General features: G+C 45.5%; 1 protein-coding gene across 2 annotated transcripts in view; it reads right to left on the bottom strand.

Annotated features, from left to right (window-relative positions):
- Nek11 (NIMA related kinase 11) overlaps positions 1-23091 on the bottom strand; it is a 215468-nt gene that overhangs the window by 49674 nt on the left and 142703 nt on the right. For both annotated transcript variants that reach the window (XM_041677504.1, XM_041677505.1), the window contains one exon: positions 14251-14411. In XM_041677504.1, coding sequence (XP_041533438.1) covers positions 14251-14411 — 161 coding nt within the window. The remainder of the gene's footprint in view (positions 1-14250; positions 14412-23091) is intronic.

Raw genomic sequence — 23091 nt, 5'->3', positions numbered from 1 at the left:
TCACAAAATCAGCACCTGCATTTTTGTAATACATGAAAATTAGGGAACAGCAAAGAGCTCACCCCTACAATTCAAGAAATTATCACTTATTTGAACATAAGTGGTTCTGGAAGAAGCACAAGAAGGGAATGTCAAGGCTTCCCGTGGGTGTCTCCTGTGGGCACACAGGCAGAGATATGGCCACAGAGAACTCTGTCAGGCTTCTGCAGTGTGGAGACTGGCTGTTGATGAAGATTTTACATTCCTTCTGTGAAGTAATAGGGGCGGCGGGGCTGCGTTCCCAGCACCCCAGCCACCTGCTCGGCTAGCTTATGCCCCAAAATAATTACACAGACACTGTATTCTTTTAAGCACTGCTTGGCCCTTTAGCTCTAGCACTTACAGGCTAATTCTCACATCCCGATCAACCCATCTCTAATAATCTGTGAGAACCGGTCTTACCGGGAAGAGTTCAGCATGTCTAACCTGGCGGCTTGCTTCATGGTGTGTGTCTGCCCAGGAGCCGGGAGCATGGCGTCTCTCTCAGGCGTCTGCTCCCAGGAGGAGAGTTGTCGCGTCTCTGACCTCACTTCCTCTTCCTCCCAGCGTTCTGTCCTGTTTTCTCCTCCCACCTATCCTCTAACCAATAAAATGGGCCAGGGCAGTGCCTTTATTAGCCAATGACCTTCCTCCATCACTTCTGTTTCTCAATTTATTGTTGGTAGATTTAAGGAGCCTGAGAGAACAAATGCGTCTCGGTAGGTGACAAATTACACGGCCACTAGCCTTTAGTCGTGGAGGCCAAGTGCCTGGAAGACAGATTTTCTAACGCTCTGGAAGTGGCAAAAGTGACTCCTTTTTAAGGGAATTTGTATGCTCTTCAAGTCTACATTTCAGGAGCTGCTGCCCTCTCCATAAACAGGACATGCCTTTGCAGCATGAAGGACACCCCCTACCAAAAGGTTCAATTCTGAAAACTGCCCACACATTCAAATTCAAAATCAAGTGCACAGATTTTTTATATCTGCTATTCAGATATGCCACTGAAGGTTTGATCTGCCTCCCTACAGCTGTGTGGCCCACAGCCACTATAACCCACTGTAGCCAGGGAAGCCTACAGCTGTCATGTAAACCTCAGCAGATGAGGGCCAGCTTTTGAAGTGTAGGACATCAGTTCTATCAAAGTAAGGTCCATTTGGGGTGACCATGTTACACCATATCTGTTTGTGGAGTCATCTTAGATTTTCCCAGATCTAATAGTCTCATAATGGAGCTTCAAGTTTCCATGGCTACAGTAGGTTATAGTGACTGTGGAGCAGCAGCTGTAGGGAGGCGGGTTGAACCTTATGCAGAGTACTTGAGTAGCAGATAGATATACTTCTTGCTTCAAGGAACTTGTGTCTTTGGCATTAATGTTTCTTGCTTTGGGGTTCACTCTAGGGATGACTCTCTGCTCTCAGTTCTAGTAGGCATCAAGGTCAGCCACTCAGATCCTGTGACCATCAGAGCCTGAACCCTCTGCCGTGCCAGGCATGGGCTTGCTGTGGCCTCAGATAAAAATTACTTATCATCAACTCAATTTGTAAAATTCTCCCCAACTGCTACTTCCTGTTCAACAACATGAACCAGAATTTATCAAGATACCTAAAAAGAATATGTCTAAGGGATTTTTTAAAAAGATGTGTGAGAATGTCCTATATATTATATACTATATCTGGGAGATGAATAATGCTCACATGCATATTGGAAGTTCCAACACTTCTTCTAGAAAATAAAGGAAGAAAAGAAAAGAAAGATCAAATTTACTTATCACTTTCCCAGATCTAACTGTCTAGGAACCTAGACTACCATGTGAAAGTCCTGGGAACATTGCGGAATTCTCTCACAGACAACTATATTAACACCTTAGATTATACTTTGTAGAATTCCCAGTTGAAATCAGTAAACTGATTTCTATGAATTCTATAAGCTACTAGACGATATTATCGAAAGAGAGACAGAGAGAGAGAGAGAGAGAGAGAGAGAGAGAGAGAGAATTTTATGTGATGATGGTGAGTCCCAAGATCTGTAAGGTGAGTCTTCAAAATTAGAAACACAGGAAACTAATGTGCAGTTTCAGCAAAAAAGGCAGAAAAACATTCTAATTGAAAGGCAAAATATATTTAAGGTCCACCCATAACTAGGGAGGGTAACATGATTATTTCAACTGCTCAATTAAATGTTAATCTCATCCAAAATACTTCTTCAGAAACACTTACACTAATGTTTGACCAGCTATCTAGGCACTCTGTGGTTCAGTCAAATTGACACATAAATTAACATTCACATATTCTTTTCTTCTTCATTAAATATAATTTCAGTGTATTTAATAATTCAAAGTTATATTCATGAGGAGTCTAATATGGACCCTAGCAAATATTTTTTAACAATCAAGACTTGGGAATTTCATCATCTCTTTTGTCTACAAGAACAAAATGCTAACCTTTACTTTTAAACTAATCCATGTATGTTCGTGAGTGTGTGTGTGTGTGGTGAGTGCACATGTTCGTGTGTGTGTGTGTGTGTGTGTGTGTGTGGTGAGTGCACATGTTCGTGAGTGTGTGTGTGTGTGTGTGTGTGACTGGCACATGTTCGTGAGTGTGTGTGTGTGTGTGGTGAGTGCACATGTTCGTGTGTGTGTGTGTGTGTGTGGTGAGTTCACATGTTTGTGAGTGTGTGTGTGTGTGTGTGGTGAGTGCACATGTTCGTGAGTGTGTGTGTGTGTGTGTGTGGCACGTGTTCGTGAGTGTGTGTGTGTGCTTGGGGTTGGGGAGATGGCTAACTGGATAAAGAGTTTGTCATGTGTGAGAACTTGCTGTCAAACTCCCAGAATCGATGTAAAGCTGGACATAGGAGTGTGTGTCCACTACAATTCCAGTACTACCACAGAAAGATGGGCGGCACAAGCAAGAGAATGCTTGAAAGCTTGCAGGCCGGACAGCCTTTCATGCACAGGGGCAAACAATGAAAGCAAAGATCCTGTCCCAAAAGAGGTGGAAGGCAAAAACCAACCCTCAAGATTACCTCTGACCTCCATATCAGCACTGTGGCACAAGTGCACCTACATTCATATACACAAATATGCAAGAAGTGTGCACATCCCTGCACACACACATATAAATATTTATATATACATATTAGCACGTACACACACACAGAGTGAGAGTTTCTATATATGGTAGGGGGCTTATATCTATATAATGTACATTGTCACCCTGAATATTGATATTTATATGCTATATAATACTATATATTAATATTATAAAATATTTAATATTTAAATAATTTATGATATATTTCAAATGATAGCAAAGACTTCTTTTGTTACTGTTGCTATTCAAGAAATATTTGAAAGGCTTGCTTTGTAAAATGTGGTGTTAGAGGCATGTGGCAAATTATAAAACTGATCACATTTTCCCTGAAGCATTCTGGATCAATCACCATAGCATTGTGAAACCTGTACACACCGGAAATGAAAAGTTCAGACTGAACACTGGCTTTGAATCAGTACTTTGCTAATTCTTTGAAACCTCTTTTCGGTGGATTTTTAAAAAGATGTGTTCTCCTGAGCATTTCAATCAATTTTCTCATCAGCTTATTGTTGATACAACCAGAGCAATCAAATTTCTGAAAAGCACAAAATCCCCTTCAATAGGGTGGTTTTTCTGATCCAAAAAAAAAATAGTTTCTAACACAGAAATATTTTTCTTCAAGCATTACCGTTGGAATATAGCCCTCCAAAGACACTATGGACCAGTTTCCTAAGACTATTCACACGCAGAGCCCAAAAGCACACACAGGAATTAAAATGCAGCCACCAAAAGAGATGAAGTTGTGTCCAGAGCTACCTGACACCATAGAGCTCACCTTTTGTTCTGCTCAGTCCCATTACCTATTTGTTTGAAACAGGGTCTCACTCTGTAGCTCAGGGTGTCTGCAACTCACCAGGCAGACCTCTGGAGGGCTGAGGTTACAGACATAGTGCTGTGGGAACTCCTTCAGCCAATAGCCTTTAAGATATCAGTCCACTTGGGCATGGACGCTTGTACTATAAATGCAGACGTAAAGCATGTGCAGCCTCTCTCTCTCTCTCTCTCTCTCTCTCTCTCTCTCTCTCTCTCTCTGCTGCTGCTGGATTTGATTCCTGTACCCTTCTTATGCAGAGGATTGCTGATCTATAAGTCTACCCCTAAATAAAGAACCCTTCATTATACTCAATTCTGAGCTAGTGTGGGACTACTTTATCACATTCGTCTATAGTATAAGCCTATTACTTAGAGGTAAGCCCCAAATATAGCCATTTGTGCATACTTTAAGCATTGTTTTAGTCAAATTTACAATTGAACATAGACAAGATGCAGTTTTGAAATGATGATCTAACAATAATGGAATAATCTCACTATATCAATATTCCTTCTAGTATATATACCTTTAGTTTCTAGGTTCTAGTTGACACTTGCGGCTACATGTAACTAGCAGTGCATGCACTAAGCCTGAGCAAACATCTTTACTACATGACTTCTTAAGCATTCGCACAGTGCCTTCTTTCTCAAGAAATCATGCCCTCTCTGTCACTTTCTGGCTAGAACTGGATATTGTTTGTAAACCATCGCTGGGAAGTGAAATGCGTGAGCAAGACTGCAATGAATGAACTGGTTCTCCTACAAACTACAAGAAAAAGGTGAGCATCGGCACAACACTGGACTTAGGACAAATAATATCAAGACTTAGAGAGACATGGACTCTGAAGCCAGCCTGCTGGAGTTTAAATCCCACCTTGCCATTATCAGTTTATATTTTGAGCAGATTATTTAGTGTATTCACGCCTCCATTCCCCTATCTGCAAAAGGGGTTGTGAGAAGACTCAGTTGCTCTAAAGCCCATAGGCCCATACCTGGTGTACATGGACTATGTGTTTGCTAAAAGGCTCAAAACCATCACTGCAACATCCAGAGGAGATCACAGCCCAGATTTCTGCTCAAACCGGTGGGGTGGATGAGGGCAACCGAAGATATGTCATTCCAAGCCAGTCTGTTGCACAAGCTGTTGCTTACCCAAGACACTCCATTCAAGCTACAATTGAACCTCGGTGAAAACTGTGAAGGGAGGATGGAAAAGAGGCTTTGCCACACCTATTATAGGACAAAGCAGTATGAACCCACTCATAGGAGAACCCAGGACCAAAGGTTTATGTGATCACGCCTCATGTACTCAGTATGTGGATGAAGATACAGAAGAAGCAACAAAAGAAGGTGGGCGTATGAGCCTAGGATGTTCTGCCTCCCCTCTTCCATCTTCCCCAAAGAAGACTCCTCTTGCTAAATGGATGAAAAGAAAACTCACCTGTAGGCTGGTTAACATTCATGTCGTTAAGAATGTTGAGCAAGTTTGAAACTTAGGAGTCAGAAATGATAAACTAAGGGGAAGAAACTATTTTAAAAATTAGGGAACTAAAAACAATAAATGCATTCCTTGATGAAACTGAATATATGGGTGAATAAGAGAGAGATCTAGGCATTGACTTATGTAAAATGATAACTATATACAGTATATATATAAAGGGGGAATATTCGAGTCAATGAATGAACAGAACCCAGCTGCCATAAGAATTTAGTTTAGGATGAGGGTTTCTTGGGCAGACTCCAATGGCCCTTCAGAAGTTGTGTATCTATCTTTAGATGCTCTCAAGAGCCTCCTGGGGGGTTACTGCGCTTAGTTATCCTTTACCTGGAGGCAGTGAAAACTCAACCATCTGTCTACATGCAGCCTCCTCTACACTCAAGGCTAGTGGGCTATGCCAACTAACTCCCAAAGGCATAGACATCCTGGGGAGGCTTGCAGCTTGTAGCTGCACACATGCACACATACATGCATACACACACACACGCGCGCGCACACACACAAAACTTCACGGTTACAGAAGTGTTTTATATATTCCAGTGGCTAGAAGCTTCTCAAAGGGGTGTGTGGATGCCTTTGTGGTATGCCCATGTTCTCCATCTGGTAAACACCCCCGAGCAAGTTCAGCTCTGTAGATCTACACACAAAACAGATAGACCCTCCATGATGGCTCCACCGCAGGGACACCCTGGCATGTTGTCATACTCAGTGGTCCTTGGTGCCAGTGGACATGCAGAGTTTAAGGTATTGGTTTCTTTTACTTGCTACCTGTCCACTTAGACTCTATCCCACCCAGGGAAACAATCCCCAGTCATCTTTTCTACTAAGCCAAGGCCATTCTGGACCCACCTCTTCCAGAGAGATCACATCTTCCCAACTCTACAACATTCTGACTGGCCAGCTGCAGCCAGGAAGCAGCAGGACAGATGTGGCTCACGATTATGAATGCTGTCACCCAGCCCCAGTTCCTGATCCCCTCTTCAGGGCAATATTGAATCAGAGCTGCTTTCAGGGAGACAAACTCAGCAGAGATGGAGGCACACAGATCTCAGATGTGCAATAGTGACTTCTCAAGAATGGATATGCCTGCACAGACACCAGCCAAAGTGAAGATACTCCCCAGCCCTCACACAGTCCTTCTGACATCCTTCCAGTTTGCCCTGCAATGCTGTCATGATTTCTGTCACCACAGGTTTCTCTCTCCTCCTCTCTGCCTCTCCTTTCCTCCTTCCCTTTCCTTCCCTTCCTTTTTTTCTTCCACAAAAGCCCCCCTTTTGTGCCGGTGGTTTTGCTCACACTAGGCATGTGTTCGAACCCTAAGCTATGCCAGGCTCAGTTCTGACACATCTCAAGGCTTTCAGTTACTCTTCACTGAATTAGCCTCCCACTTACAATCTACTCTCTTCCTCCAGAGTTCAGGAGCCCTTCGTGGTACAAGCTATGGCCTCCTCATCACCTGGGGCTTCAGACATCAATCTACCCTCTTCCTCCAGAGTTCAGGAGCCCTTCGTGGTACAAGCTATGGCCTCCTCATCACCTGGGGCTTCAGACATATGGGTTTCTCTCTCTGGCATATGCTCCTACTCCCTTTCCTTGTATCAAGTGGTAGGCACACTTTCATCTCCTGAGAGTTCTCCTTGACTCTTCTTAGCAGCCCTCTGCACAACACCCAACACCATTTTCCCTCCAGGCTATGCTCCTTTGTCTCACTTGTTTTATTTCTGTGTTTATTTTATTTATTTCCTGGCTGCCTGCACAACTGGATTCTACTCTGTGGGTATTCATCCATTTATTTGTCATTCATGCATACATCCCCCCAATATTTACTGTGAATTTACTCGGTGACAAATATTCTTAAAAGATGCCATGAGTACAATACTTACCTTCTATCTCCCTAGAGTATGGACACAGACCTTAAGTGAAGGAACTAGCAAAGAGTAGTGACTCGGATGTTGAAAAGACTATAGAGAAAAAGAAAGCAGGAGGGCTAAAGAGTGAATGCTCCGGCTAGTGAGGGGGACTTGATTTAATGTAGCAGAGCCTCTACCGTAAGATGACACATAGCAAAGACCTAAAGACAGATGGCTCTAATATTGCTAGTGAATCTTATGGGAAGGACATAACACGCTGCTAAAGACACACGTCTGGTGTTCTCCAAGAAGAAGGCAAGTGTGATTGCATTGGCACAGTGGGGGGCCCTCAGAGACAGTAGATGGGGGACCACAGTGAGATGATGGTGATGAGGGTGAAGGAGGTTGGGGAGGGCCTCTGTATAGACTCCAAGTGAGAGGCAAGGATACAGAGAAGAAGAGGGAGAGGGAGGGGAGGAAGAGAGAGAGAGAGAGAGAGAGAGAGAGACAGAGACAGAGAGAGAGAGAGAGAGAGAGAGAGAGAGAGAGCTTTACAAGAGCTTCCAGCTGAAGTTACAAGGGTAGAGATACTAAGCTGTGATCACACGGTGTGCCACGAAGGAAAAGTCCATAGATTTTGCTGATAGACTGGATATGAGGGTGAGCAGAAGGAGGTGAGTGGAGCTTGATTCAGGAGGAGCTGCAGAGGGGCCGAGGAGCTCACGTTCAGACATGCTGATTTCAGGATATCTATGAGCGGTCTTGGCTACATGACACAAGTCCAGGCTTCTAGGAAGACAGGCTGGTGACTAGAAGACCTATCAAGCACAGCGCATCACAGATAGTACTAAGCACATGAGTCTGAAATGCGCACAGGGCAGGGCTGTCTGTTGGCTCTCTTCCACACATCCTGTACCTCTGCCACTGAGGATGTGATATGTAGGTGGACACACAATTAATAATCCACTTATTTTCTTTTCAGTCAGCTGTATTAATAAGTCATTGTCTACTGTTCTGCAAACCATATCCACAATAGTCCTAAGTCACAGAAGAAACCTAAACGACATGGTGGCGCCTCTTTCTGCATACTCAAATTGCCTTGTGGACCTTAGCTGGGTCTCACTAGCAACTTGGCCCTTGCTCCATCCATAACTCACGGGAAGACAGAGGGTGCTGCTCCCCAGAGCCAGGGCACAGAGCTACTGGCACTTCTGTGGAGCTGCCGTGGAATTAGGAGGCTGAGATCAGAGTTCCTAGCTCACTGGTGGGGTTGCCTTCTTCCCTAGTGTACTTGGTGACAGGTACACAGAGCCACATCTTCTAAACTCCAAGTGCTGGCTCCCACAACACTAAATGCCGCCTCTAAATTCAGAGCTGCTGACATGTGGCTGTCACGGGCCCACATTTCAGGCTAAAATCCTCTTTTGCCCTGCATTATTAAAGCCCTCTAGCTGTAGGTGCCTCCTATGAAGGCCCTGGGTCCCTGCAAGTCAGGGCTTATGGGCTGCTTCGGAGTCTTGAAGACATTCACGATATCCAACCACAGAACCCAGGAGACATGGACTGCGGTTTGGAAATGTAATGGGTGAGAAGAAGAAACAACCAAGTGGGGCTGATGGACTGATGGTGTGACATCGACCCAAGACAGAGGGATAGATTTTTCCAGGAGCAGCTGAGACCTGACTCCCCCTGCTGCACCCCATTCCTGGAGGTTCGGTGGTGTGGAAGAGGGACCTCCAGCCAGTCCCTCTGCCTGGTCTTTAACAGCTTAGTCTCTTTACCCAACACATGCCAAACAGTCTAGGAAGACAGGCCAGCAATCAAGGGAGTTATTGGGCCCAAAAGAGAAACACTTTCCAACCCCAAAAGGAAGTCCTTTTATTACGCACGTTTATTTTTGGCAGATGAAGAATCTCAAGGCCAGTTCTAGATAAATCCTCATTTAAACTCCACAGAGCATGCAGCAGCTTGGTCCTGTGTTTGATCCAGGATTTGAAGTCATTACACCACTACCCATTTTCATGCATTTTGGTGCTGTCTTTAGGTCCTAAGCATCTCCTTTCCTTCTTGTTTACTAACTTCCCTAGTAATCCCCCAGCTCTAGAAACAGCCTTTCCCAGTGAGGTCTGGGGATCTCAAAGTGGCCAGCAGTGAGCTACACTTTGTACTGGATGAGGAACACGGGATGGAAAAGGAGAAGAACCATGGCATCAAGGCTAGACCAGGGCAGGAGCGGAAACTGGGGCATCCAGTTCACTCCTGTGAACAGCAGTCGCTGAGGCTACAGAAACCAGTTACCCTGCAGGAATGGACCGCCAAGATGGACCAGTCACCCTGCAGGAACGGACCACCAAGATGGACCAGTCACCCTGCAGGAACGGACCACCAAGATGGACCAGTCACCCTGCAGGAACGGACCACCAAGATGGACCAGTCACCCTGCAGGAACGGACCACCAAGATGGACCAGTCACCCTGCAGGAATGGACCACCAAGATGGACCAGTCACCTTGCAGGAATGGACCACCAAGCTGCTTGAACAACAGTCACTGAGGCTATAAAGGCCAGTCACCACACAAGAATGGCACACCAAGCTGGAAGTATACCTTACACTTTAGTGGGTTTGCCTGTGACACAGCAGTGCAGTTACTGGGGAAGAAATAGCTCAACTGCCTGCAATCGCACGACAGGCCTCTTAGAAATGAGAGTGACTTCTAATGTCAATGCAGGACAAAACATGTTGCCTCCTGTGTATGCAGTTTACTAAATTAGGTCATTATTGGAATGATTTTAAAATAGAAGGCAGAGCAGTGTCCCTACTGAGGCTCAAAGTTCTAGCATCGTCTATTTGAAAAATCACAGGGGAAAATAATTTTGCATCCCTTAGCAGGACAGAGTTGGGGCTTGTTTACTTTTCACAGTTCTGCACTTTCCCTAGAACTGGCATAAGGTCAGCCTTGTATATAGCTCGGCAACTCTATATAGTAAAGCGGGCCTTGGCTGTCTTTCCACTATTGCCTCTACCTGTTGTTTCTGTCACCACAGCTGCACAGAAGATAGCCTGTGGAAACAGTGGCCCGCTCACAATAGAGCATCTTAGCAAGCCTCAGTTTCCTTGTGAGCTTCCTTACACCCCAGTTACAGAAAGATCAAGATCAGGACTCATCAGAGGGGTCAAAGGACACGGAACTCTAACCAGGAGCTTTCAGTCAATGCGGACTCAGAGTGGGTGCTAAAGCTGGGCCATTCCTGCCCAACACAGAACTCCTGCAACCACACCAACAGCAGCTTTATCCTGTGTGGCCTACCAGCCTTTCAAAAAACGGTATAACCAATCCATGCTTCTCTCCTTCCCTCCCTTCCTCCCTCTTTTCTTTCCTGTTTTCATCTCTTCTTCCCTCAGAGATGTCTCATAACCTGAGGATCTCCCACCTACTCCGCAGAGATATCCCTTGCATCTCGTACCCTGCCCCATCGTCTCTCCCAGAAGACCTCCGCTAGCCCAGAATATAAAGTACTGACCCATCAAAAGGCCACCCCAGGAACGTGGACTATGACCACTGTATGAGCTGACTGAAGCACTGGCTCTCCCTACAGCAGAAGCTGTGACAGCAACCTCAGGACAGCCTGGCCCCAGTGTCCTCAGAGGACCCTCAGGACAGCCTGGCCCCAGTGTCCTCAGAGGACCCTCAGGCCTACAGCGTATCTGCTTTTCCTAGTGCCACTGCTTGCTGGGAGAATGTCAAATCCAGAACAACTGGAGAACTTCCATATTAGCTGGAAATGCAGGCCTCTGCAACCCCTCACCTCAGGAAGCAAACACGAGGGACCTGAGGAGCCTTTTAAGGGAACTTCACTGAGAGCCTTCGTTACAGTCTTTCCCAAGAGAGCTGTGGGTCACTTCTATCGAGTGCTTTTGCCAGTATCCTTGGTCATTTACTAGTCTTGGAGAGGGAATAACAGTCCAGGCAGTAAGGGACATGCAGAATTAATGACAACATGCACCAGTCTGCAGCCCTAAGGCTTGTCTGTGAGAAACATGGGTTACTGCTCAGTGACAAGTCCCACGGCTGCCATAGAGAACCTGTTGTGATGGCAGCTGTAAACCCCACTCTCATGAGAGCTAAGAACATGGTTCCAATCTGGTGACCCAGACGTCACATCGGAGCCATCAGCACGATAATGGCTTGTAATAAAGGCATTATTGATGCTTTGCTCAGCACAGTAGAGAGACAACAGTAACTGGGCGTTTCATTCAACTGCTTTGAAGGCAATGCTGCTTAAAGAGGCTGGCTCAGAGAACTTCACAACGAAGCCCAGGGCTGGTGTCTTTCAGACATCACTTCCTCCATCAAAACAGGAAAAAGTTTGGATCTGGTTATGCACACAGAGTCCAAGGGTGTATTGCTACTTCAGCAGACCCTAGCATGTTCAGGAATCAGGAGCAAAGTTGGGAAGAAAAGAAGCGATTCCAGAGACAGTCGCAAGCTTCACGCACTTCACAAAGTGTACAGTGACTGGGGTACCAACACTGAACTCAGAAGAGCAACTTGTGTATTGTTGACACAAGGATCCTACAAGAATGGGAGGGTGCCCAGCACAGCCACACCCACTACCTCTGGAGGAAGAGAAACCATATCAAATGAATATCAGATTAAACTACAGCTGTGATTATCTGTCCTTATCACAGACTACCCTACTATAACCCCCACTTCCATTTCTGTCAGACCATGCTAATCTGCCTTGCAGAGTAGGGAAAGGCATTGGCCTGAGGCTGACCACTCAGGCTCGGAATCACAGCGTTGATCCCTCCCAGCTGTGCCACTGTGGGTGAGCTACTTTTCTCCTAGAAACTCAGTTTCTTCACTGAAAATGGGAACAAGACCACATGACTCTGAGGGACAAAATACCACGCATGGGAAGTGTCATTGCATCTAATCACAACAGACTTAAAATCAATCACAATTGGTCATGTAACATATGGCAGATACACACCCCAGAGAGCAAAATCCCCACCCTTATATTTACCATCTGCACTGAGAAAGGAGAAAGAATTTTTTAAAATATTGCAACTGTAACATCTCACTTTCACATTAAAGACTTTGGGCAGTACATTTTAAAAAGCAAGATAACTAATTTTTTATAATAGTGGCTAAATTAATATGTATTTATTAAGTATGTAATTAAGATGTGAATCAGGATCTGATGTGATAATTAAGTCTGATCTGGGCATGACTGGAAATGCTTTAAGCTGATCACTCCATCCACCCTTCTATGATGAGGAGCCACTTTCCTCCCATTGTACAGATTAGCACACTGAAGCACAGTGAAGTTCAGTAATGTGTACAAAGTAACAACATCCCATAGAAGTAGGAAGGCCTACACTTATTTAAGGGCAATCTGACTTCCCACAAAACACTGTAATAAAAGCTAGCCAGAGATGGTGCCTCTGGGGCTGGCAAAGTTCTGTTTCTTGACTCGGCTGGTATTTGTAACAGATTTTATTTATGTGTGTTTCTGAATTGGCTTTGGTATACTTAGAACTATTTTAAATGTTAATATTGGTAAGTCAGAGATCCTCGTTTGATGATCTGAGCAAGGACTGGGCATGTGTTTGTTTGCCACATGTCCCACCCACAGGCATGGGGTGAAGTTAATGCAGTTACCACAATATTTGTTTAGACTCTTTGTAGTGATGATGCAAAAGCAAATGGAGATTATATTTTTAACTTGCGGTAATAAGTACATTTTCCCCAGAGTCCCCCAGGGAGAAAGAGGAATGGGTGTAAGGAACAGACTTATCGCAGCATTTGGAACCCCACCCCTCTTCTGGCCTGCATTTTTGCTAACGATTATTTGCCCCTCTCCTCTAATATTTGTTGTTTATATTCTCCCATACTTTCTCTTTATCTTAACTTTTTTCTTTGTTTGACTCTACTTTTTAAAATCATTTGCTTATTTTTATTTTATATGTGTGAATTTTTGCCTGCATATTGGAGCTGGGAACCAAACCTAGGTCCTCTGCAACAGTAGCAAGCACTCTTAATCATTAAACCATCTCTTCAGTGCAAGCTGGGGTCCACTCTTACACCCTCCTGGTTGCCTTCTCTCTCCCTCACCTGGTCTATAGAACTTGAGAGACATTTCTTATGGATTTTGCTTAATATTATGGTAGACTGCTAATGTTTATTCACTCTGTGGTTGGCCATGGTGGCACATTCCTAAAATCCCAGCACTCAGGAAGTCAGTCAGAAAGTTGAAGGTTCAAGCTCAGGCTTGAAACAGTGAGAAACTGTTTCAACAATAAAAAAGTTGAATGACTTGTGTACAACTTCCTTTCCACTCCAGAAATCAAAAGAAAAAGGCACAAACCAGTGTCATTTCTTAGCCTATCACAAACACTAGCTCAGGCTTTCAAATTAAGCATTTCTACCACTACAGCACCTACACAGAGAGAGCCAATGCTGCACCAAACGATGGTCCCTTGGAGGCTGCTTTGCAAGAAGCTAAAAAGAACATTCTCCAGTTTCAGAATCTTCAAGTCTTAACTCCTAGATGGAATCCATCTTGATACATTTGTATTTGCACTGAATTTGTAAACCGGCCTAAAAACATGACTACAGGCAGGAAAGTGATAAAATACCCACTGTGCCTGTGAAAGTGACACCTCAGCACTTAGTGGAACACTGTATAGAGGAGCTCCTCAGTGGGCAGACACTGTAGCACGTGTCACACAGCCTGTCCTCCTGCAGTGAGTCTGCAAGCCCTTTCCCTCCCGACAGAGTGTGATCGTAGTCTGGTCATGGAGTCTACCCGCCTGCCCCCTGAAAGTGAAGACTTATTACACAGAGCCATTAGGGAGTTCCTAGTACTCCTGGGCTCCCTGATACCAACTCCAGGTTCAAGACTTCCTCTGCTCTTTCTTAGCACAAGTCCAGTCAGCACCCCGGACAGCGACAAATCCTTCTGAGAGCAGGAGGTACCTGTTGGTTTGTTCTGTAAGCAGGTGGGGCTTCCTTGTCCGTCATTTCTCCCTCTGCTTCTGAGAACACCATTTCTTCCTCCTGCTCCTCACTCTCCTCAGAACAGGAATCAAATGCATCGGTATAATACTCCTCAGCAACCAGCGGGTCTTCTGGGATCCCTGAAACAGAGAATATGCAGCAATTGCTGTCATCGGAGTCATAACGGGGTAAGCTGGGAGCCTTGTGTATCCCCGGAGACTAGTGATGACAAAGCTTCCTTGGAGCACGGTGCTGACTCTTAGCTTCCTGAAAGTGTTTGATGGATATAGTCAGCACTTGGCAAAATTAAACCAGTAGAAAGAGGGACACTAACCTTTGAAGTTAAGAGAACAGAAGCATGGGACAAGAGTAAATAATCGTCTTTTTACATGAGCCCTTATTAAAAATGAAGGGAGTCAGGGGAAAAATAAAGATAGACACCACAGCAAGGCCTTGTTATGCAACACACAAGAGTTTGTGGCTGAAAGAATGGGAAGTAAAGTGTGTTAATATTCTCCTGGAAATTTCTTTTAAGAAAGAAAAGAAGGAAGGAAAGAAGGAAGGAGGGAAGGAAGGAGGGAAGGAAATGTCAGTAATGAGACAAAGTAAGATGGGTAGGATATTTAACAACGACATTTGGCCAAAATGAGGAAGATATCACAACTCTTTTCTAACAGGCTATGGATTCAGGTTTTTCAAATGGAGTTTGCTATAGCGGGCTATATTTATACCCACATAGGACATTTATTCAAAAGAAAAAAGAAAGGGGAAGATTGTCCTTGTAAGCTGATGCCAATAAATCTAAGTTATTTGGAATGGTATCACTAGTGACTAAAACAGAGTTGTACCCATAAGAATATCAACAAAGAATGGCCAAAAATGGGTTGCATGGGGCATGGCATTATAATTTACCAATGGGGACTAGTAATAGAGGAATACCTTTGGGTGTGAGAGGAGGAAATTACATAATGATACTCTACTGCAAGCCAGGTGAGGCTTTGCATCATTCTGACTTACAAACAGAATTATTGTTCTTACTTGTGACACAGAGTAGTGTTTTTAACACAGTGCTACTGTTTTCTGTCTGCTGGGGGAGCATGGCATTCAGGGTCAGAGCACCAGGGAAGTGTGGCACTCGGGGTCAGAGGACTGGGGTCTGACTCCTGCCTGCTTGTGTATGAAACTCTGGGCAAGGTGATTACATTTACAGAACTCAGGCTTCCTCAGTAAAATTAATATACAGATACTTGAGCTATGCAACTTGCAGACTCCATCCTAAGGTGCTTATGGAAACATCTGTGCACAGAGAAATGTAACAGAACTTCTGCCCAATTTCTATACCTGTATAAAATGGGATTTTCATGAGTGGACTCTAGAATTCTCTGAAAGAGAACATTAGCTGTAGACTTATCAGCAGAAGAAGATTTAAAATTTTAAAATCACACTTCATCTTTCGCAGAGTTTTGCCATGCTGCCGTGTGCATGTGGAGGTGAGAGGACAATGTGTGGGATCAATGCTCTCCTTCCAGTGTGTGGACTGGGATGAAAGCTCGCCATCAGCCGCCCCTGCTGAGCCATCAGGCCAGCCCCCAAAGGAAGACTTTACAATCTTCTCCTTATCTACACTTCCGCTGCAAAACAAACAAACAAACCCAAGAGGCTACATAGTGGGATCAAAATTAGTCCACTGACAAAAATTACAATATTCCCAACAGCTTTTGACAATTTCTAGGGTAGAGAGCATATGCTCTGTCTAGCCAGGAGGAGCTGCACCACAGCATGAGACATCTATGAGAACCAGATCTGCTGAAGGACCTCCGGCTTCACCACCAAGCCTGTGCTGGGAGACCTGGTGGGCAGAACCACATGCTTCTCACCTAACTCCACACTTGCTCCTTCTGCCACCATACCCCGAACCCCCATCTCTGTCAAATAGTCTGTTCTCTCATCGCCTCTCCTTCCCCTCCTTCCCAGTTTCTCCTCCTCTTCCACAGTTATTATTCATTCGCTTTTTCGTGTTCTCCCCTTCTTCTCTTCCCCCTTTCCTCTCCCCTCTTCCATTCTTTGCTTTCAAACTTGAACATAGTAAAGCACGCTCACATCACTGTCCAGTTTGCAGGGGTATACTTATGCCACCTACACACTTAAACTCTAGGACTCAAACAGTTTTCAGGAATAAAGGTTTATCCACCCAAAGTCCATGAGACACTTAGGTGTTTGCCACTCTAGTCAGTGTTTCAAAATGCTGTTGGTAACTCACGGGAAGTGACTTCTCAGTTTACAGCTTGAAACACACTGGTTTAGATGCTGGCTTCTGCACCAAAACAATCCACACATCTATCCAGACTAACAGTGGCTCTACAAAACTGGGTACCAATTTAACTTTGTGCAGTTCGAGTTTCTCATCTAGAAACAGCCTGTGGGGTTATTATGAACAATCAACAGTATAACAGAAAAAAGGAAGTATGCACCCTGTCTTGGTTCTTTACTCAATAAACACCAGCTGCTATTAGAGCTGGACAGTGAGGCAAACATCTTGAATTTGCCTGTTAATACCCAACATCAGGAAAAAATACATCAGACAATCCTAAGTATATATCAAATGTGAAATTTCTTTATTTTAAATATAATTGGTGGGTGTGGATTTTCAGAACTGACTCAAAGGCACAGTAAGGAATGACTGATGTCCCATGGGTTTTCTTCCTGCTGGCCTCCAAGGGGACACCAGGGCACTTGATACTCTCCCACCATTTGCCTGTTCAACAAGGGCCTCTAAGTTCTCTTCAAACAGGTCGGGAAGACATGGGATCTACAGTGAACGGCTAACTAGTCAAATTATTGGCTTCATAGATTGCATGGTCTTCATTGCAGTTATGACTGCTTTGAAGACAACCAATATTCAAATAAAGAGTGTGGCTAAGTTCAGTAAGCCTGATCAGGTCATATCTGTATCACCCAGACATTTTCCTCTTGCAAAAAAAAAAATACACAAAAAAACAAACTACCATCTCCCTCTTCCCATAACAGTGCTCACTGTGCACAAAGAGCCAATGTTCCTCAGCCCTCGAGCCTAAAGGAAAAAAATGATGATAGGGCCAGATTTATGCTTCCTGTGTGTGGCTCGTGGAACAGACTGGAGGGCTCTGTCTACAGCATCTCCTCTGGTGTGTGGCTTATGGGACAGATGGGAGGGCTCCGTCTGCAGTGTCTCCTGTGTGTGGTCTGTGGGACAGATGAAAGGGCTCCATCTGCAGTGTCTCCTGTGTGTGGTCTGTGGGACAGATGAGAGGGCTCCATCTGCAGTGTCTCCTGTGTGTGGTCTGTGGGACAGATGAGAGGGCTCCGTCTGCAGTGTCTCCTGTGTGTGGTTGTGGGACAGAAGGGGAGGGTTCCGTCTGCAGTGTTTCCTGTGTATGGCCCGTGGGACAGAAGGGGAGGGTTCTCTGCAGTGTTTCCTGTGTGTGACCCATGGGACAGACGAGAGGGTTCTGTCTGCAGTGTTTCCTGAGTGTGACCCATGGGACAGACAGGAGGGCTCCGTCTGCAGCGGCTCCTGAGCACACCACACGCCTGGGACTGCTTAGATATGGAATTGTTTTCAAAAGAGAAAATCAAAACAAATGTCAGCCTGCTTCAACTGTGTTTGTCAAGCTGCGTGGTTTTCTGTAGTGAGCCCAATTTGAAGCCTTGTTCTGCTAAGGCTCATTTCTCCTGTCACCGAGGGAAAAACAGACTGTGATAAATCGCTTTAATTTCCTCACACCCTGAAGTCAGCCTCCTAACAGATGCAACTGGAATGGCATTCCAGATTTCTCCGATGCTGGATGGGCGGTAACAGGGCATACATATGAAGGAATCCAGTAACAGCTGCCCGAGCTTCGACACCAGTGCTGCAAATCCATACGGTAGAGAAAGGGTGGCCTTTTCCAGATCTTTCAGTCAAGGCCTAGATAAATCCCTTCCTCAGAAGACTGGGTACTGGGGTACTGGGGTCACCTATAGGAATTGTTAGTTAACACACATCACTACATCCTAATCCCTAAAATGCTGACTTGGTAGTTAGTGCTCATTTATTTATCCAGTGTGTGTACATGTGTGTGCATGTGTGTGCATGTGTGCGTGTGCGTGTGTGTGTGTGTGTGTGTGTGTGTGTCTAGAAGTTTCTGAATGCCTTGGAGCAGGAGTTAACGGTTGGTTGTGGGTCACACAACATGGATGCTAGGAACTAAACTCTGGAATTCTGCAAGACCAACAAGAGCTCCCACTGAGCCATTTCTCCAGCCCCACAATTTGCATTTCTCAGAAGTTCCAAGCTGATGTGGATGCTGCTGGCCTAGAGTCCACACCCAAGAGCCACCGCTCAACTAAAAGTTCTTCTTATGCTACACAGAATCACTTTCATAAATGACGTGTGACCCTTCACAAGCTCTACATCTTCTGATCTTTGTGTGTCAAAGACAAAACATGAATGGAAACGAACTACTCTAGAAGAGCTAAACCTGGGCTCTCAGTGGCCTCCATTGCTCCCCATCTCTATGATATAAACAATGCGGCTGTTGCTACTTTGTTAACAGGGACACAGAATTGGATGGTGAACAGCCCAAAGTAAGTCTTTCAGTCAAACACTCTGCAGTTTTAGAAACACGCCCACAATTAGTACTCCCTTCAACCACTGCATCTTTTCATTAGACCAAAGGAATATCTTTTGTCCATCGTTCAGGTAAGAAACACAAGGGCTCAGACAGGCCGATAACCAGAGAAAGATCACACAGATGCATGTAGCATGAACATGAAACTAGAATGTAAATAACCTAAACCCTATTTCTGTGTAACCAATTCTCATCTTTGCTGCTAAAACCACTTTAAAGTCATGACTAAGACAGAGAGCTGCGGAGCACATCCCTGACTAAACCTCATACCCTAGTCCCACAGGCCCACCAAGTTCAACGCCTCAGTCACAGTTACCCTAGAGTAGGATTCCACTCACTGGTAGGACTACGGGTTTCCCCAGGTGTCTCTCAGGGGCAGATGTCCGGCTGATGTAGGCTGAGTTACTACCAGTGGAGAAAAGCACCGGCACAAAGAAAGACCACCACAGCTAGAAACGAACATCTCCCAGACAGAAGTCACCAGTCTGGTGGGCTCCATCACAGTTAAAGATGTGTCCCAAACCCTTGTCCTTCATTCTCATATAGCCATGGGGCACTCAGTATCCCACCCCATGAGAATACAGAGATTCTCTTACACAGCCTGAAGAAAAAAATCTCCAGGCCTTGCTGGTTTACTAAAAGTGTTTTTATCAGTTTCTAAACTTCACACCAATGTTGGCTTATTTTTCCTTTTCAGTTTTTATAAACCATCTCTCCCCTGCTGAGACCCAGGAGATGGTTCATCAAGGCTATTTGGTGAGTCATCAGCTGGGCCTAGGACTCTATTCTCAGGGTGTCCCATCAGAACCACTCACAGAGCTCAGAAGCTGCAGAGAATGAAGGGCCCACTGCAAGAATTCCAGGCCTCATTCCTTCTCTTGGTGAGCCTGCCTTTTACTGACACCATGGGTCCATGTGGAAGTCACAGGGAGGCAGTTACTCCACACTCCAAATGGCTACTGCCTCTGTGTTTCATGACAAAGAGCCCTTTTCTGGGCCTGCGGGAAGGGACTGCAATTTCCAATGACCATAGCATTTAGCAGGCCTGGCGTCTGTGGCGGCACATTTGCTAAGGAACAGTTTAGACTGATGTACAGTCCAGGGGAGAATGGGGGTACCCCCTGTAAAATGAGCACACTCACGTGCTGAGGGAGAAATGCATGCTCCATATACCTTCCGACACCCCGCCCTGCGAAGCTCCTCAATCGGCCTCGATGGTCTTATACAGTGGGCTGCAATTCCTGCTGAACACACCAGCTCTTCAATACCCCCTGATTGCACACAGGACTCAGTAGAGAAATCTCAGTTTGACCTTTCTGTCGTTAGGTAGCAAGCAACCTGCTTTTCAAGTCTGGCCCCTAATAAAGAATTCAACAGTTTTCCTTTACAAACACAGGGAAAAGGGCCTTTTTTGGTTGGTCCAGGATCCAGGCAGAGGTATGCGGGTAGGTGAGCATGTGTGTGTGTGGGGGGGGGGGGGATATGTGGGGGGGGGGGGTGCCAGAGCGGTCATGCTTTAACATTGACCTGCCTTACCTTCCTAGCGCCCTGTAGATACTTCCCTCTGAGACCCTGACTCTGTAACCTGAACTGAACCCTCTGTTCTTCTCTGCACTGGTCTTTTGCTTTCCAACACCATTCCTCAAATGTGCTACTCCTTCTCGAATGTTCCTATCAGGATGCCAGTGTAGCTACTTAAATTATAATTGTGAAGGTGACATATCAGTCACAACTACATTCCCTGTTCACCGGAACAGGATTTTAGGGCACTCCCAGCAACATTGTGGATAATTCTCTAAGCAGCCTGGCTACAGAATGTCTAGTCTCGACTGCTCCCCCTGCCGGTCAACAGCCCTTAGCTTTAGCACTGGGTGTGTTTATTTCACCTTTCCTACCGTCTAGTTCTCCCAGGCCAGCACACTGCCCACCATCACCAGTTCCCACGCCCCGCAGGGGAATATGAAAGCCCAGGTCCGGCACTGGAATTGGTGGGAGGGGAACGGTGACTCCATCTCATGCCAGCCCTGGGCCAGGGGCCCATATGGACCCCTCAAGCCTAGAGATGCTTTCTCCACCTCCTTTTACAGAGTATCCACACAAAGATCTCTGGCAGATGGTCAATCCCACCCTTCACCCCAAGGAAAGGTGCTCCATGGAGCACCCGAGTCCCACAGGAGGCGACCTGCCACACGGCATAACAGCAATCAAGTGCACCACGTCAAAGTCTCAACCAACTGCACACAGTCAACACAGTCTGTTTCCAGTACTGGGGGTGGGGTGTGCTGACAGCTGCTAGGTTTTGCATCTCTCCCATGCTTTCTTCCCCCACATAACGAGCTATAGGTGAGTACCCTGACCTTTGCTAAAATAAACCCTTAAAACTAGGGCTAAAATTAACTAGGCTGATTAGCTTAGCCTACAGCATCACACATGAGACTGTGAAAAGAAGTGATTTTCTTAGCCAAAATGCATATTCATGACCCCTTCAGTATGGAGAGCTAAATGAAGGAAGTATGGTACCTTTTATACACATACAGGACCGCAGCTTCTACCGTTTTATTCAAAGTGACATCTCTATATTTGAACGAGTTCACTGAGGGCTCTCCGTTCTCCCTAAACACACAGAAAGGATGGGAAGGAGGGGAGGGAAAAGGAGAGGAAGAGAGAGAAAGAGGTGGGAAGGCCGCAAGATCGTTTTGGAAAAGAGTCTCCCTTAAGGTCTAGAGTCTGATTTTTATGTGTCAAACTGATTTTCCCCTTGGCAAAACTATAACATTTCTCTGAATTTTTCCTTTTGCTTTGGAGAGCAAAAGTAAAAATAACTGGGCAAATTTTGTCTTTTCTCCACCTGATTCAGAGAAAGGAGCAAGGGCTGGGATAGGCACTCTCTCGAGGGGAAATACAGGAAATTTCTCAGTGGCCCTAAAGGAGTGGGCACAATGGCTGTGTGCCATTTGCTGCCACATGACACTTTCTTCTGAGACTTTAAGAAGCCGGTTATGTTCTCTGGGCCTTAGATGTCTCATCTATAACATGGGGCTTGGCAGCCTGAAACTCGAGTCTGAACTAAATGACCAAAGGGCACTCTTCTGCTCTAAGGTGCAATAACTCATGGCTTGAGGAGGAAAGTGTGGATCGACATCACAGTCCCTCTGGGTTTTTAGAGCCGAGAACTGTGGAAAATGTGGCTCAAGCTACAGAAAAATTACCCGTCACAACCCTGGAGCCCAGGAAGTCTAAGACTAAGGTGATGGCAGTCTGGTGTCCGGTGAGGGTAGCTGTCATTGTAAACAGCGCTACCCCTCATGTTCTCACATGACAGGGAGCAAAGAGACAGAAAGGAAGTTATCCTGGGTCTATCTTATGTCTCTATTTACAAAGGTATGAGTATCAAGAGGGCTCCCGTCTCACGACCCATCCACCTCCTGAAGCTCTCTATCTCTAAACAGAATCCCACGGGGGAATGGAAGGGGGCACAGGTATGCAGAAAGTCACCTGGGACTTGGTAAAATTTGAATTCATGCATCTCTGAGCTGCCTGAGGTGATGGAGATGCTGCTGCCCCAACCAAACCACACTGCAGGTGGCAAACAAACAAACCAATAAACATTGGTCTGGACACAGGATTATAACTAATACTTACACGAAGCTTAACTGTCTACATTGTTACAGACTAAGGCTTCCCCCTCATATTTCACTCTGGCTGTGTTTACTCATTAACCGTTTATACACGAAGTATATCTGACAACTTGCTGATTGGCATAGAAAGAGCCTTGTGAACCATCTAGGATTTCCCCCTTTGACAAAACGCCGGGTCCATACTCTTTTTCACTTGTTTCCTGAAAAACTTGTCTCCCGCTGGCAGCTCCTCTGCTAACTCACCAGATGGAGGCAGAAGGAAGCTGCCAGAAGACTTGCTGGTGCAGGACATGCTCGGTTCAGCCATGTGAAACCTTAACATACACGATGAGCAGGGATCAGAAAGGAGTGCACAGGGAACCTGATGCCTGGAGAGTGTCAGTCCGGCTCTCTGGAAAATTCTCCCTATCGTACACATCAATTAAGGCACACAGTTCTGACTGAATCTAGAACTCCCTGCTTGGTGAAATGGTGATTAGTTCATAGGGGTTAAGGGAGAGGACAGATTTCACTGCTATGAAATCTGGAGACGG

This window comes from Microtus oregoni, unplaced genomic scaffold (assembly GCF_018167655.1).
Source record: "Microtus oregoni isolate MIOR12 unplaced genomic scaffold, Mior012 000028F_ref0000031, whole genome shotgun sequence".
NCBI classification, from domain to species: Eukaryota; Metazoa; Chordata; class Mammalia; order Rodentia; family Cricetidae; genus Microtus; species Microtus oregoni.
The sequence above is the reverse complement of the archived record's forward strand: the minus strand, read 5'-3'. Positions and strand labels throughout refer to the sequence as shown.